The sequence below is a fragment of the Anomalospiza imberbis genome, chromosome 17 (assembly GCF_031753505.1).
Source record: "Anomalospiza imberbis isolate Cuckoo-Finch-1a 21T00152 chromosome 17, ASM3175350v1, whole genome shotgun sequence".
NCBI lineage: Eukaryota > Metazoa > Chordata > Aves > Passeriformes > Viduidae > Anomalospiza > Anomalospiza imberbis.
The window spans coordinates 8,259,330-8,276,113 of record NC_089697.1 but is presented as its reverse complement, the minus strand read 5'-3'; the positions used below and the strand labels follow the sequence as shown (position 1 = coordinate 8,276,113).

At 48.9% G+C, this 16,784-nt stretch overlaps 1 protein-coding gene across 2 annotated transcripts; it reads right to left on the bottom strand.

Moving 5' to 3' along the window:
- Window positions 1-664: 664 nt before the first annotated feature.
- Window positions 665-14,900, bottom strand: OPRL1 (opioid related nociceptin receptor 1). Of its 2 annotated transcripts, XM_068207865.1 has the most exons (5): window positions 14,742-14,900; window positions 14,222-14,498; window positions 13,502-13,755; window positions 4,466-4,821; window positions 665-3,783 (listed from the first exon to the last, which is right to left on the bottom strand). In XM_068207865.1, exons 3-5 carry the CDS (start codon window positions 13,726-13,728, stop codon window positions 3,260-3,262), a joined length of 1,107 nt encoding a protein of 368 aa, XP_068063966.1. In that variant the 5' UTR covers window positions 13,729-13,755; window positions 14,222-14,498; window positions 14,742-14,900; the 3' UTR covers window positions 665-3,259. The 2 variants fall into 2 exon arrangements, with proteins under 2 accessions (XP_068063966.1, XP_068063967.1); XM_068207866.1 differs by lacking the exons at window positions 13,502-13,755; window positions 14,222-14,498; window positions 14,742-14,900 and adding an exon at window positions 11,224-11,472.
- Between the last annotated feature and the right edge of the window lie 1,884 nt (window positions 14,901-16,784).

The following is a 16,784-nucleotide window of genomic DNA, read 5'->3' as shown; positions in this document are numbered from 1 at the left end:
CAGAGAGAATATTTGCTATGTTAATAAATCCCATAATACTGAATAAAGCACTTTGGTTTATGGTTTTGCTGTAAGAACTCACCCCTGGATACTTATAATTAACTGAACTACAAGAAAAATAAAGATTTCTTTTTTTTTTTTTCTCACCAATTTACTTTTTCTTTTTTAAGAAGAAAATCACCACTGCTAATAAAAAACCCTCTCCTGATATTTACCTGCTTGGGTAGGAATATTGATCTCTGCAGAGAGAAAGCACTTTCCTTATTGCACATCTCACTGTCCAATCCATCTTTCCTACAGAATGTGGCCTTGGCTTTATTTTCAGAGCAGTTCTGCAATTTATTGTTCTCCCAGGTCACACCTAACCCCATAACTCCTGGGAATTGTGGGGAGAGGAGGTGGAAAGAGCTTCTTTCATCCTTCAGCAGACTTCACCTCTAACAGCAGGCAGCTGCCTGCACTGCTGCCCTGCTACACATCACAGCTGCCCTTTGCAAGACCCAGGCCCCCAATTTTCCAGCATTTTCACATCTTCTGTTCCTGTGTTAACTACAGACCAAGTTGTCTGTGTCACAAAAGTTCCCACTGATCTCACTTAAAAGGGATGGCCTGAGACATTCCAAATCCACCCAGTGAAGTCTTCCAGATTATCATCCAAACCACATGGGGTTTAATTTTCCTTTATTAAAGCACACAAGTAGCCACCTAAATGTCATTTACACTGCGGCAGTTGTAAAAATCACACCAACACAACTACTTCCAAAGGGAATTACAGAGCCAGCACTAAAACCATCCAGCTGACCATGAGCCTGTAACTCCAGAGGCACAGTACAATAAGGTTTTGCTTTCAGGTGTTTGCTGCTCTTCTTATAACAAACTTCACTGAGCTTTGAACAGAATGCCTAAACACATTCACTGCAAGGGCTGTGGAAATACCCAAAGCTTGGTAAACACACATTTATTGAGTATGTGATTATGTAAGATCGTTGCAGCATAGTCATTATAACAAAATCCATATTTAAAAAATGCCAAACATTGGAATATTTTTTTTTCAGAGGACATAAATCTATTTAAAAACCCAGCCAAGAACAACAAAGGGAGTGCGGCTGTTCCTTGGCCAGCCACTAATGAATGTTCTCCTGCTTCTTAAAGGTAAGAACAGCCTGGCAGTCAGTTCCCAGCTTCAGCCCCAGCCATTCCCAGACCCCATGAGACCATCCCACAGCTGAGGGCTGAGCAGACCCAGGGTCTCTCACTGCCCGATGCTGTTACCACCCACAAACATCCCACCTAACCCAGTTTTCCAAAGGCATGGATGCAGCTTGCCAGCAGCACAGTTCTCAAGGAGCTGTTCTTCACATGCCTGGGTTTATATGGGATTTCCTGGTGAGGGCTCTGGGATTAACATCCACCACAAAGTGCTTAAAGTGCCCAGATTTCTTCCTCCCTCCAGACTGGTTTGGGGAAGTGCTGATTGCAAAGTTTGCTCTGGTATACATCCAGATTCCCAATCAAATGTTAATCAGCATCAAAATCCTCCCAGCCTGAGCAGTTCACAAGGGATCTGGGTCCTACACATGGAACGCTGGAATTGCATCTATATTTTAAGCCCAACCATGAGGGAAACACTCTACATAGAAATATAACATTCAATTCCTTTGTACAGCATATAGAAAGAACGTGACAGCATTAAAATATTGGCAGATCAATACATTAAAAATACAGAATCTCATCGATCAGAGCACAAGAAATATATTCACATTGAAATCTGTACAGTCCAGATGACACTGCTGGTTCTCATGTTGGAATTGACCTCCCATGTCCAGGTGGAGGCTGGTGCTTTGCTCCCCCATCAGCACCACTGGCCACCACTGCCCAGATTTCCTGGGGCTTTTGTGCTACAGGGACAACCCCAGCCTGCTGCTCTCCCCAGCACAGAGGGCACTCAAGTGGTGAAACTCTTTGGGGAAGCTTTTGTTATCAAGTGAAATGACAGGACATTTCATTTTCCGCAAAGCTCTGGCCTACTTTGGGAGAGGAAAATCAATCCATGGTTGGCAGGAGGGGTAGTAGCCGGGCAGCATTTCCCACATGCTTTCAGCATTGTGGGTCTCTTTTCAGTTAAAAACATAAAACAAACCACAGAACCTCAGGCTCTGTATGGTTTATGCACCACTTATCCCATGTGGAGTGGGTGGGACTGTTTTAGGCTGCCTCCTCCCACCAGGAATGTCCATGTCTTCTGGAAGAGCTGCCATTCTGACTTCTCCAAAATGGCTTTTCCTATACATAAATATATGTGTCTATAGGCCACTTCATTCCTCCCTTGTCTCACCAAGGAAGATGCCCAAGGCATGCTTGGTAAGGTAAAATCCTACCATGTATCTGCACCTATTCCACTAGAGACATGTATACACAGACACATTCTGTCCATTATTACACTGGAAATACAGAGTTAAAAAAAAAAAAAAAAAAAAAAAAAAAAAAGTAGTAGCAGCATGTAAATGAGAAATTGTGTTCATTTCCTCAGTCTTTTTTCTTCCTCCTCTTCGGAGCTACACCATCAGTTCCGACAGTCCCTTCTCCCCACCCTGCTCCCCTCTGAGAGGGGGGATTTCACTGCAGATCCCATCTGCAGGAGCTGGCACTGTCCTTCCAAGGCAGTTTGAATTTCTCTTCCCGTCAGCTCCCTCCTCTCCCTCCCTGCATCCTTCCCTGCACGATGACTCATCCTGGAGATGATCTTGGGTTTTGTCTGATGGCTCCTGCCCACTTTGGCTGCAGCAATGTCTGATTTCAGAGCGATGGCACAGGAGGAAAACCCGCACACAAGCGCCTGGTGAGCCAGGCAAGATGTTAACATCTCCACCCAGGGAGGAAAAAAGAAATGCAAGAGTTCACATTCTGTCTGTCTCCCAGCAGCAGAAGTGTAAGCCTCAAGAGCGATGCCTATTTTAAACCCTTAATTCCCAGACTCTCAATAATGTTGCAAACCCCCAGGGTTTTGCAGGAATCAGCAGGCTGATTTCAAACACGTTCCTTAGTGCAGGATGCACTGGAATTAAAAATGCATCAAATGGACTCACTTTCTCTGCATGCTCTTGCAGTATCCGGTTTTCCCAACCCCCAAAATTGCTTCCTTGTTTTCTCACCTCTCAGTTTTGGGGTCCTGCTAAAGGGCCGTTATCTGAGTCAGTTCTGACGTGGGGGTGGTCGGACTCTGCTGGGCGACAGCCACCATGGGGATTTCCATGCCTAGTCAGGCCGGATTGTTAGTCCCCTCCGAGTTCTTGCAGGCGTAGGCCACATCCTTGGCGATGCTGCACATCCTGTTGGACATCTGGAGCTCGGTCCTGAAGGCAGTGGGGAAGCAGAACTTCTTGAAGCACGCCTTGAAGTTCTCATCCAGGAAGGCATAGAGCACGGGGTTCAGGCTGCTGTTGGCGTATCCCAGCGCGGTGCAGAAGCAGGAGATGGCCAGCTCCAGCTCGCTCTCTGCCTTGGCACCCAAGCACTGCACCAGCACGAAAATCTGGATGGGAGTCCAGCAAACGATGAAGACTGCCACCACCACCAGGACCATGCGGGTGATGCGCCTCAGGTTCCGGTCCTTCTCCTTGGAGCCCGAGAGGACACGGACGTTCTTGAGCCGCCTGATCATGAGGCTGTAGCAAATGGTGATGATCAACACAGGGATCATAAAGGAGAAGAGAAAGACGCAGATGCCAAACACTGGATCCCAGTAGTCCACGGGAGAAGGGAGCTTAATTAGACAATCAATCTCTGCAAGAGTAAAAAAATAAAATGGGAAGGGAGATCAGCAAACGCAGATCAAGCAGAAAAGCATCTGTGTTGCTATTGGACATGAAATGAGTACACAGAAGTTTGGTAAGTTTAAAGGAGAAAAAGAGTAAGTTTTATTCAAACATCTGGTATTTATAGAATTCCAGAGGTGACCGTGGATTGGAGGATGGAATTACCACCTCTCCAAATACACTGGTCAAACCAACAGTCTATCAATTCTCTCCTCCCACAAAGAAGAAGGCAAAACAATTATTTACATGAACAGTGCGTGAGAACTCTAGTAGAAATATGTAAACAGATCAGAAGGCTGAAGAAGTTTTATAAGAACTTTAAACTTTCAAAAGAACTATAAAAGAAAACACTTTTAAAAATCAGGGCAACACATCTGCACATTCAGATTAGTTTGGTTAGTTAGGTTAGTGGTTGGACTTGATGATCTTAGAGGGCTTTCCCAACCTAACATAACAATTCTATGCTTAATGTTCAATTCCTCACATAACAATTCCATGTTTAACACTAGAAAAGCAGCAGCAGTGATACAGAGAGGCAGGGGCAGAGTTAAAATGACTTTACAGCAGAGAAGAGACCTCACCCCACTATGAAACTGGCACCCCTCTCCCTGGGCTCCCCTGTCCCTCCCGCTGGGTGCAGTTTTACTGACCGTTGTTCTCATTCTCCGCAGATCCCATCACCATGGCTGGGATGCCGAAGACAGAAGCCAGTGCCCAGATGCAAACATTGACCACCTTGGCCTTGTGGGGCGTGCGGATGTCCAGGGCTTTGATGGGGTGGCAGATGGCGATGTAGCGGTCCACGCTCATCATCGTCAGCGTGAAGGTGCTGGTGAACATGTTGTAGTAGTCAATGGAGATGGCAATCTTGCACAGGACATTGCCAAAGGGCCAGAAGCCCAGGAATGTGTCTGTCCCCTGGAAGGGCAAGGTCATCAGGCACAGGGTGTCAGCCAGAGCGAGGTTGAAGATGTAAATGTTGGTGGCTGTCTTCATCTTGGTGAATCTGAAATGCAGGAATGACCAATGGTTAGAGCTCCCACCTGACCACAATGGGTTAGACACTGAACTTTACCAAAGTAGATTCTGCTGCTTTCAAAAGGAGAACCTTTCAACCTCCCACAGGTTTATCAACACACAATTCAGCCCATCTCCTACAACACCACAAATGGTCCCTCCACAGTCAGTTCCATGGGCAGGAGAATCATTCCCTCAGAATGCCAGTGAGCACCATGGAAGCCTGAGGCTGTCACCTCAGATGGTATTTCTTGAAAAATTACTTCAATAAGGCCATCTTAGGATTTCACTACCTATGCCTTCATTGTTAGAAGTATTGGTGAGAGCTTTAGCCAGTAAGCTGATTTGAAAGGCACAGGGGTAAGTTGATCAGCTATTTGATATGGGCTCATAGCCAGAGAGCATGGCTAATGTGAGGTGTCAAATCAGAATAGGCAAAATGGCCAGCCCTGGCCAGCCAAAAACTGGTGAGGAACTAGGTTTGAATCAGAAATCAAAATATCACAATGGATCTTTCTAGAGAAAGGAGTAAAGTCACAAGTCAAACCCCTTTTTTTGTCATTTCAATATTAATTTTACCACACGAACTGACTGCCCCAAAGAAAGAGTCACCTTGCTCTAATGGCAATTATCTCCTTTTCACACTTGGGAAATGATGCAGAGCCAGCTGTGATCACCTATCCGGGGGGACATGAGGCATTTGCAGAAATGGAAGCTCAGTGGTGACTCTGTGACTGAATCTAACATTTCAGCTCCAGGATATTCCTCTCATGGGCAGAATAAGAGCTCAAATAGGTATAATTTTAAAACTACAGCTCATCTATCATTTACTCTACTAATGGCCTTAGCAGAAACATGGCCAAAAATGGCAGACAATGATGTTATTAACAGAGTGCAAGTTCATTTGAGGGTAACACTTCTACCCGTAAACTGCTGCACTATTTTCAGCCTGATACATGTTAAAATACTACAGGGTCTGATTTGACTTAAAGAGCTCTTTTTGCCAATTTGATACAGAGCAGCAAGCCCACAACTTCTCTTCTCAGGGCTGTGCCCTCCCCTGAGCTTCTTCAGCTCTTGATAAATGGTTTGAATGCTAGGCAGGACATTATCACTGGCATATTCTGACCTCTGCTGGGACACATGGTGACCTGGCCAGGTTTGCAAGAGAAGCAGACAGGGGAGTCATGATCCAGACTATAAAGTCTATATTTTTTACCTGCCTTGGAGCTCTAAGCTGGGCTTGTATCAGAAGTCTGAAAGCAGCTTCAGAAACAAAACCAAATTATCTTATTTTTGACCCTAAAAGCCAAGGGAAGCTCTTGGAGGTGAGCACTGATGGAAACATTGTTGGAAATACTTTGAGGTCCCCACACAAGCATGAGTGAGGCTTTTCCTGGCCCAGAAATCAATCACAAGTTCTTAGAAAGACAGCCCAGACAAACTTATAAAACCAAAAGCAGTAGAAAGAAAATACTGGTGCCTTTCATTTTGTGATGGGATGAATGAGCAAAAGCGCTTTGCAAATCCAACATAACCAGGCAGCTGCCAGGGCTTTAAGGTTTGGGATTTCCTAAGGAGAATTACAGCAGCCTCCAGCGCCCTGAACTCCAGAGGAGCATCTCAGGGTGGCCAAGTGTTCCTCTCTTGAATTCTTGCACTTGGCCTGGCAAAGCACAGGGGGATGAGATGGGTCTGTGAGTGGATCCACTTCCCCCTCCAGGTCAGCAGAGGGGGATTTAAATGAAGAAGTGAAATAACTGCTTCATCAGCTCTCACAAAAATAAGCATTGTCAGCTCAGGCTTTGGGAAATTATTCAGTCACCCAAGATTGTGCTGGCAAAGGTCTACTGGGAGCTGCAGTTTCCCCTGAACACCACAGACCTGGCTGGGCTGGCTCAAGCTTCCCAAAGGTCAAGTTTGTTGCAGTCCAACCTTTCAGGAGGGCTGGAGCCAGAGGCAATTCATCAACATGCCTCTAACCCTTTTTACTGACATTAACTCAAGGGAATAACAATTTTGAGCAATGGTGAGCAACTGTACTGCAAAACAGTAAAAATTAAAGGTTGCTCCTGTTTTATTTTTTGTCATTGACCAATGGGAGAAACAAGCAACAATTCACCCACCTCCAAGCCCCATCCAGCATCCATGGAGGACAAAGGTGCCTCCCTGCACACTCCTGTGTCCCCAGCAGTGAGAAGTTTGGGGCATCTCAGCCAGCCCTGAACTCAGGGTGTGCAGAGCAAATCTTGAGCTCCTTCCCACATCCCTCCAGCCCCACTGCCCCCACTCTTCCCAGACACTTCTCAGCATGAATTCAGAGTCCAAGTACAATTGCTCTGCCTGGCCCTGCAAAACCCTCAGTGCACAGATCCCTGTCCTCTGCCTCCTTCCTCACCACCTCCTGGAGGTGATGGCAGAGCCACCTTCCCCCGCTCCAACACAGGACACACTGAGGTGGCTGTCCCACCACTTCCTTCAACCCATCTTCCAACAGAATTTAAAGCTGATTTTGCATTCTTGAAAGGGGGTGAAATTAATTTGCACCTAATTAATTACTTCTACACCACTTTCTCTACATGCTGAGAGCCAACAGCCATTGTCCCAACCAACCACTGTTCCCAAACATTTCCAGAATGTTCAATACACACAAAAATCAATCAATCACTTCTCTGTGGATTAACCTCTCTTTCTGTTCCTCCAGAACTGAGAGTGTTCTTTCTCTTAATCTGCACCAAAAAAAAAATAAAAATTAAACTCTCAGTCTTTAGGAGGCACCTCAGTCTCCTCCCCCACAGCACAAATCTGCTGCAGATAAACCTGTGGATTCCATGGAGGACATTAGCTCCCTGCTGGGCCACTTTCTTGCACACTGCCACAGAGGTAATTTCCTAACCGAGCATCTCCCACAGGGCGGTGCTCAGCTCTCCATCCAGCTCCCCCTTTGTCACAACAGAAATCGCTTTGCTCTGCTCTCCTGTTCTCTGGGATGCCGAAGCCCGAGAGGAAGAACACCTGGATATCAGCTTAGCACTTCTCTTCCTTCTCCTTTCGGGTACGTGGACCCTCTGCTAAGGGGAATACACGGTCTGGGAGAGGAGATTAAGGGCAGGTCACTAAGGGTAGGTAGGTAGGTAGGTAGGTAGGTAGGTAGGTAGGTAGGTAGGTAGGTAGACACACCCTCGGGGCTTTAAGGACCTGCTCCTCACAAGAACAGATTCTGCCCCTGGCTGAGCCTCAGGGTGAGCTGCAGAGCTGGTTTTTTTTGCATCTTTCCTTTTTCCACCCAGCCACAGCCAGGCTGCAGGGCGAGGGCTGGGGCTAAGGACCAGCTGGCTGCAGCAAACCCACAACCCAAAATGGAGCTGCAGACAGCAGGGACAGAGGGACCACAGCAAAGCCTGCAGCCCTGCAAAACCCTGAGCACTGTTTCCAGGAGCTCTCTGCCTCTTGGAGCCTCCTGATTTTGATATGTGTAGCTTCAGCTAATTAGGATGCAGACAGTGTTGTTCACCTTGAGCAGCTGCCTCCATCCCCACCTCACACCCTGGCAGCAGTGCCAGCCTTTGCCCCCATGCCTGGACATGCACCAGGAAGCAAAACAGAGCAGAAAAGGCTCAAAGAGGATTTTTACTGAGCTGCTCTCACCCCGTGATGGTGGAAATCAGCCCCAGTTCTCTCCCATCCCTGCTCCCAGCCCTCAGGTTGTGTGAAGCTGATATTCGATCTGGCACGTTCTGGCACGATTTGTGTCCCCTCAGCTGTCCACCCACACCGTGCTCTCTGCATCCCTGCTGCTCTGATCACCATCCCAGAGCCCCCTCAGCCTGAAACTTCTGACCAGTGCAAGATGATTTATACTTAATGGTTCAACAGGCCCTGAAAAAAAACGCACAGAATCTGAGAAGGACAAATTTAAATTAGTCTGGACTCTGAAGCCAGACACTACAGCAAAAGCAGCCACCAGCACAGCACATAAAAGCCTATAAATTACCCAGCAAGACAGGGACTGACTAGCAGGGGCTAGTAAGGGAATCTGCAGCCAGCTAGGACGAGCACACATTTTGGGACAGATGATCTTCTTGTCCTTGAGTCTCACCTCTGTGTCTGGGGGACAGCTAGGAAAAAGCAGCCCTGCCCTGCCAATGCTCTCTGGAGACCACTGTGGATGGTGCTGCCATACCAAGGGAGGAGGCTCTGTGGCTACTGCTGCAAAGGCTTCAGCAGCTCACCCAGGGGCTCTCAGGGATGCTCCCACATCCCTGAGCAGGTGCTTGGCCACCAGGAATGGTGCTCTGGTCTAAGGAGGGCATTCATCAGCATCCATCCTGCAGCAGGATGTTCTTATCCCCGCTCATGGGCCAGATCTGCCTCTGCTGACACCCAGAATGCTTCTGGGAATTGCCCAGTCACTGAAAAACATCAGGAACCAAGTCCCATGTTAAACATCACAGAGCTACTGCTGCCCATGGACAACTCCTTTTCACCCATCTCACCACAGCCAGGTGAAACAAAGAGCCCTTCAACACACACTGGAGCTACAGGACGTGTGTTAGCAGGGGCCAGATGTGGCTATTGTGGGTCATGTGGCTAAGCCCAGCTCACCTGGGCTCATGGGGACCCAGAAATCAGGGAGCTGCAGACCTGTCCTTTGCAGCCATTATCACAGCAGGATCCCCTGCTGCTCACCTCACCATCCTCACCCAGCTCCACTCACTCTCCAGAGCAAAGAGTCCTTGGTTTGGGTTTCATTTCTCCATAAACAGCAATAATTTATGTGTATTTATTTTGTTTTTCAAGGAAAAACGAAGAGGCAGATCTGGAAACAACAAAGGTCTCAGATGGCCCCACTCCTGTCTGCTGGGTCCCCCTGCATGAAGCACTCACTTCATTTCAGCTCTGAGACACACAGCTGGTCCAGATTTTTGCCTGAGAAAGCTTTCTATTACGAAATCGGCATCTCTGAAATATCATAATTAACTTAATTTCCCCTGTCTCATCACAGCCAGCTGCCCTCACCCCTGTTCTCAGGGACTGAGGCAGTTTTCAAGCAGAACAACAGCTGGCACGGCATACCCAGGCAGGCTCATGGTTCAGGCACCTCCCCATCACATTTTTCCTCCTAAAGCTTCACCTGGAGGCAGCAGATGAAAATGTAGGGGCCTGACAGCCTTAAACTGCCCAAAACATTGCTTAAAGTGCTCTGAAAGGTGTTCTGCCATAGAGAGAGCTGAGCATCCGCAGCATTTTGCCAGGCTCCCAACAGAGAGCTGCCATAGCAATGAGGAGTGCTCCAGAAATGAGGCAGCATTCCCAGGGGGGTTCGAACTGGAGGAAAGGAGTCCTCCAGATCCCCACTGCTGAGCATCACAGCAGCATGGTGGAGCTAGGGAAAATGAGCAGCACCTTGTCCCTTCCCTGGGTCACCAATGGTTGGCAGAGATTTGGGGCCTCTGTCACGCACCTAGAAGAACACCTGGGTCAGCCCCAACCCCAGGGCCAAAAATACAAAAATATACCCTCCTTCCCCTTTGCTTTCCTTCCTAAATACAAAGATCTTTGGCAAGCAGCCTTGCAGACTTCAGTTAATAGCTAGGAGGGATCTCAGCAGCCTGGTTTTCCCCAAACCCTCTGTTCAGCTCCTGGTTTCACATTCATTAAGAAGCAGAACAGGAAATATATGCAGAAGAGAGCAAACAGCAGAAGGAGGAGGGAGGGGAGGCATCGTCTCTGCTGGCAAGGAGCTCCAGGATGAGCCAGCAGAACAAAGCCACAGACGAGGCAGGTTCCCACAATAGGCCCTTTACTGTCCAGGAAATCGTGTTCCTGACAAGAGCCCTTCTCCATCTTACCCAATTAGTGCTGCTCAGCACTGGAAGGGATTGACAGTCACATGATGACTGTCTCTATAAATTAACCATTCCAAATGTTAAATCATTCCAAATACAATAGAGATGTAGGCTGGGTTCTGCATCAGAGGGGAAAACCTAGAGGAGGCTTCGGATTTGTAGTTTTGCATGAAATACCGGGAGATTTAAAACTTTTCCCTTGCAGAAAACTCATTCAGGAGGAACAAAATAAAAAAGAGCTTTTCTGATGCCTCCAATTTTCTTGAGTGCTGGTATTAGAGTTTTTTTCTTTCCCAACTCCCTTAAAAATGGGAAACGATTACTGTCTATAACACTACCAGTCTTTTTCTGGAAGGTAGTACACAATTTTCCTATGGCTGTGTAATATGTTGAAGCCTGGTTATCATTGCCAAAGCACAGAAAGAAAAAAAGCTTGTTGGGGTGCACATTACCTACAGTGATAAGGGTGCAGCACAGAGGGTTTGCCGATCCTTTTTCCATTAATTTATCATTATGAGCCCCTAAAACCTGTGTTGTTTTACCAGCAACCAACTTCCAACCTACTGAAAACCAGGTGCTATTCAAGGCATGAAGCATCAAAGCTCTCATGTGAGGAGAAAAGCATGTGTTTGAGAAGCTCATCAGCATCCTTCTTGTACAGCCACAATTTGGCAGCTCTTCATCAATCTGTGCACGTGGACAGGGTCAAGAGTTTGATATTGAGTCCAATTCATCCTCCTGACCTGAACAGACAGGGCAAGGAGAGAAGAATCCTGGGCAGAGATCACCAGAAGTTGTTGCTCATCGACTCAAAGGTCATTGCCTTGGCTCTAACTCAGTGTTGCTCTCAGCTCAGAGCTCCCAGGGAACATGGGGAACAGCAGCCCCTACACGTGCTCTAGCTCAGTTATAACCTCCCTGGCACACACTTTTCGTTTCTGAGTAAAGGGAAATAGAGAAATGGAAAAACCTGAGGGAGATTGGGGTGGCATCTGTCTTCAGTTTTCAGTTGCTTAAAAACTGTAAAATGAGAAGACACACACAAAAAGAGTTGCATTCCATAGGAAATTCTAGTGCTAAATCCCTGAGTGCCATTTATCCAACTAGAAGGTAACACAGTCAAAAAGGAGTGGAGCAGAAGCCAATATTTTTCATGGTTAGCCATGGCACAGGTCCACCCTGCCCGGGACCCCAGTTTGGGGCACTCATATTACTGGTGATAGTCCCAGTCCTGGGCAGGGCCAGCAGGGTCCTGCTGTGCACATCCCACAGGCCTTTGCAGACAGGGAGAAGATTTCTGCCAAGGCTTCTCCTTACACACATCAAGGCTCATGCACAGGGTAAGGACTCCCTTCCTCTGCTGCACACAGGCTGGCATTCCCATGCAGCCACATCACCATCATCAGACAAGGGCTTCCAGCTCCAGAGCCTCACTACTCACACACTTACACACACCCACAAACTACTCCAGCAATTGCTACTACACTGAGCAGGAACACAAGCTGTCCAGACATGGCACCAGTGTGCTGCAAACCTCCTCTCTGCATCTGCAGACTCCCCTGGCTAATGGGATCCCCTCTCAGTGCCATAAACTCCTCAGCTAAAAGAGCACACACAGGCAGCCTGATGAACAGACACGTCACTTTGCCCTTGGAGCAGAGATTCAACTACTCTTCAGCAACCTCTGGTACCAAAGACCTAATTTTAGAGCATCTCCCCAGCCAAGCTGTAGTTATTCAGGGGAAAGATGCTCTGGAAGCAGTTGGGCTCCTGGCAGGAACAAGACAATCTCATCAGTGTCTGAATACCTGCTAAATACTTTCCTCTTCTGTTGGAGGATTCAGCCTGTCTTTTCTGTGCTGGCAGAGTCCACCTGCACCAGGAATCTGCTCCGAGATGTGGATAAAATGGAAGCTCCCTCCTTAACATGCAGGGTGCAGAGATCAGAAGGGGGACGCTGGGTTTAACATAATCACAGCCCTAAGAGCTACACAAACTTATTCTGTACTTACAGGGTGAACAAGGTTTCTGATTCCCAGAACCAGAAGGGTTTGGACCACGGCAGAAGCAGACAGGGACACTCAAAATGCCAGCCATGGGCAGGGAGGATGGAGTGGTGCATGCTCCCTCGGCACAGGTCCCCCCCACCCTCCTGACTTCAGCACAAGGAGCCAGAGAAGTTGCCCTCAACTCTGCAGCATCCTCTCACATCTTACTTAAGTCTGCAGGCTCCAAAGGGTTGGAAGACTTACATTTTCGATTTTTTTTTTCTCCTGTAAGAGTAAAAGGAAGCTTCCCAGCAGGCTCTTTCCTTTGCAACAAGGTTCAGCTTTGGAAAGAGCCAGCTCCCAGATGGAGCAGCACCTGCAAACACAGCTGGGGTGCCGGACACAGCACAGGAAGGAGAGGTCCCATTAAGGAGCCAGCACACCCTGGCAGTGGAATGCTCCCAGCACATTGCCCTCCCCATGGACATACAGATCCCTAAAAAGAAAAAAAAAAAAAAAAAAAAAAAAAAAAAAAAAAAAAAAAGAAAACAAAATTTTTTTGAGCAGATCTGCTCACTCCATTCCATTCTCTGGGTTAAACTTTAGGAGGCACCAGAGGGCAGCTGAAAACTGGCAGAAACCTTCATCACAGCCTAGGAAAGGAAAAAAAAAACCAAATAAAACCACAACAATAAAACAAATGCCACATCATTACCTCTATAGCACGTCTCTAACCCCAGGGAAGCGCCTGGCTGCTTTACCCGCAGCAGGGATTGAGGGAGGGAAGGTCTGCCCAGCTCCCAGCCTTCCCGGTGCCTCCCCGGTGTCCTACCTGACGATCACATACATGACGGAGCAGTTGCCCACCAGCCCCACAATGCACACGATGGAGTAGACGACCACGATGGTGATCTTGATGCTGAGCGGCAGGAAACCGTCCCCTGTGCTGTTGTTGAACCAGTTGCTGGGCAGAAAGCTCAGGTTGAGCATGGAGGAGTCGTTCAGCAGCTTCCTCAGGTCGGGGTCTTCAAAAATATGGGCAGGGAAGAGCGGGTCCATCCTGAAGCAGCAGCCTGCGCCAAGGACCTGGGGCAGCAAGAGACAGCTTCAAAATCTGCTGATCAAACGGGTGGCAAGGGACTGTAGCAAGGCAAGTGCACGAGAAACGCTGGGGAAGGGTGATTTATTACCAGGGAGAAAGGATGATTTACTGCCACGGAACACAGCCCCCCTCCCCAGGAGCATTTTAATGGGATGCAACCCTGAGAGCCTGGCGCATCCCGAGCACACAGGGATCACGCATATCTCCACACCGCCGGCGCAGGGGACGTGCGGGCTGCACACATCATCCCTTCTCCCAGGGGCTGGGTGTCCCCACCTGCCTCTCCCATCCCTGCGGGTCGGTGAGTCCCCCACAGGCGGTTTTGTGCCCCCAGACCTTCCACTGCCACCCGAGAGCCACCGGGGCTCCGGCACGACCCCAGCGGTCCAGACCACGCAAAAACAGCAGGAAAAGCCCGAAGTTGGCAATAAAGCCCAGCCGGCTGCTTACCTGCGGCAGGTCCCCTCTAGCGCAGCTCCGGACCTGGCTCCGCTCCCCGCGGCCGCATCCAGCACCCCCGGGCCGGGGGATGGGGGGGACACGGCACAAAGCCGGGGGCTCCGCAGGTGGAGGAGGGGAAAGGGCTGCTCTCGCAGGCAGGGCTGCTGCCAGCGCAGGGGGCTGCACCCCGGAGCCCACGTTTTTAAGGAAAAGGGAGGGATGAGGGAGAGGGAGGGAGGGAGGACGGAGGGCGGCTGGGCAGAGCCAGGCTGCCGGGCTGCTCCCACTGCGTAAGAGAAAAGCGGGAGGGGGAAGGAGGAAAAGAGGGTGGGGGGGGGGGGGGAATGATAAATAACCAAACGCGGCAAAGGGAAGGCGAGCCCACACCTGCGAGACACGGGCAGCGTCCTCCCCCCGCCCCGGGGGAGCTGCCGTGGCCTCCCCGTCCCACCCCCGGCGCGGCGAGGGGGGCCAGCATCCCCCGACCTCCCCAAAGCCACCGTGCCGCAGCCCCCGACCCGCAGCCTACCTGGGGCGGACTCCCAGCGGGAGATGCTGGGAAGAAGGGAAGAATCGGGCAAGGCAACTGGGGAGATCGCGATTCGGGAAGCAGATTCCTCCCTCCTCTGCAATTGTGCAACCTGAGCGCTGTTCTAGCGCAGGAGCACCGGAATGGGGAATCTGACCTAGAAACTGGCAAAAAAAAATACAAGGAGGAATGAGAACTACGGGGGAAAAATTGTTATTATTTAGTATTCTTCTGGCAGCATTAACTAAGGTCATTTTGGTAACCCAAACGATCTTGCACTTCTCATCTGAGTTAGATATTTCAGAGGCTGCAGTGGTAAATTCCTTACCTCAAGGTGGGGTGATCCACACAGAGCCCACAGGTACCTGCAGTTCCCAGACTGGCTGTGGGACATTGACCCTGATAAACTAGTTTTCCAGGAGCTGCAGAGTTCCCCAGGTAGGCCAGCCCCCAAACAGGGTGCACAGAGGACTTTGGGACCCACTCCCAACGTGGTTTGACTGCTGAGTATCAGAACCCCCTGCTTTCGTGCCTCTGGCCATCTGCAGTGTTTCCCCAAAGCCATTTCCCTGCATTTTGGAGAAGTTTCTCAGTGCTGCGGGCACAAGCAGAGATACACACAGATCAGAGCAAATTCAGGGCACACTTGCCCAAGTGGTGGAGAAAAAGAACATAAGCTCTTGTGCATCAAATGTTTTTTCTCTTCCCAACCCACAACCAGCCCAACACAGAGCTCCTGGGCCCCAGGAGGCAGTCAAGGCTACCCCTTTGTGCTCCAGCTCTCCTTTAATGCATATTTGGGGATATTTAGCACAAAAGCTGCACCTTCTTCACCAGGAACACAATGCTAAGGTGTGGTGCTGCATGGCAATTTTCTTGAAAGCTTCAACAAGAGATCTCAGCTTTAACAAGGACAAGGGAAAAAAGCATGACCCAGAGTTCCAGGCCTCCTGCAGAACAGAACAGTCTCACTGCTTCAAAAAGTGGGGTTTTGTCAGTCCATTAAATGAGAGTGTGAAATAAATATTAGACCAGACATTACCTTAATTGTCAGTGGATTGATTTCCAAAGGCTGAAGCAAGGACAGCAGTAAATCAGTGCAAGAGCTCCCAGCTGGACAGCCCAGGAGCTGACGGGAAGAGTGTTTGCAAATTCAGCTCTGCTCCTCTCTGCTGGCTCTCACCCCAACAAGTGCTCTCAGCCCTTCCCACACTCCTTTATGTTCATGCAGAGCAGCAAATACAGCAGGTTCACCTATTTATCTTGTGCTTTTCTTTCTGGTCTCAGAGATGTGTTTCAGAAAGGCTGCTGGAAAAGGGATCAGGAATGCTCTTTGAACTACTGACAGCCAAGATATGTGTCTGGGACAAATATCCTTCCAAAACTTCCCCTCATCCATCCCTCTAGCTATTCCTCAGTGTTCATCCCTGCCCTCTTTGCTTTGCATGGGGAAGAAAGCCCAGGATGGTCATGCTGGACCTTCAGTCCCAATCCTGCTGCTTCACATCATTTCACTCCAATTATAATTCAATATTGGTGAGATCTGTCCTTCCAGAATATCTCATGGGATCTTAACACATGGTCTTCTCAGGGTCCCCAGGGTGAGAGGAGGACAATCATCTTGAGAGCATGATTACCAGAATTTTTCTTCATCAGAAGTCTCCTGTCCATTGGGGTCTATGCACCAAGGGAGGGAAGACAACCTAAATTTTGTCAACGTTACCCAAAAACGATTTATCCCAGCCTATTTATTTGAAAAACAGATCAACTCTTCAGTGTGAAGGTTTCCTAGCAGACAGCAAGGTAACAAAAGCCAAGAAAAGAACAAGACAAAAAGCCACCCTTCTTCCAGGTGATGCCCAGGGAGCTTTTGGGGAGACAGCAAATGTCACACACCATTATGAGGTGCTGAATCTACAACAGAGAGTCCAGGGCATCAACATGCAAGGAAAAACACCTTCCACTAGAGCAGATTGCTCCAAGCCCCATCCAGCCTGGCATTGAACGCTTCCAGGGGCAGCCACACACACCTTTACCAATTCT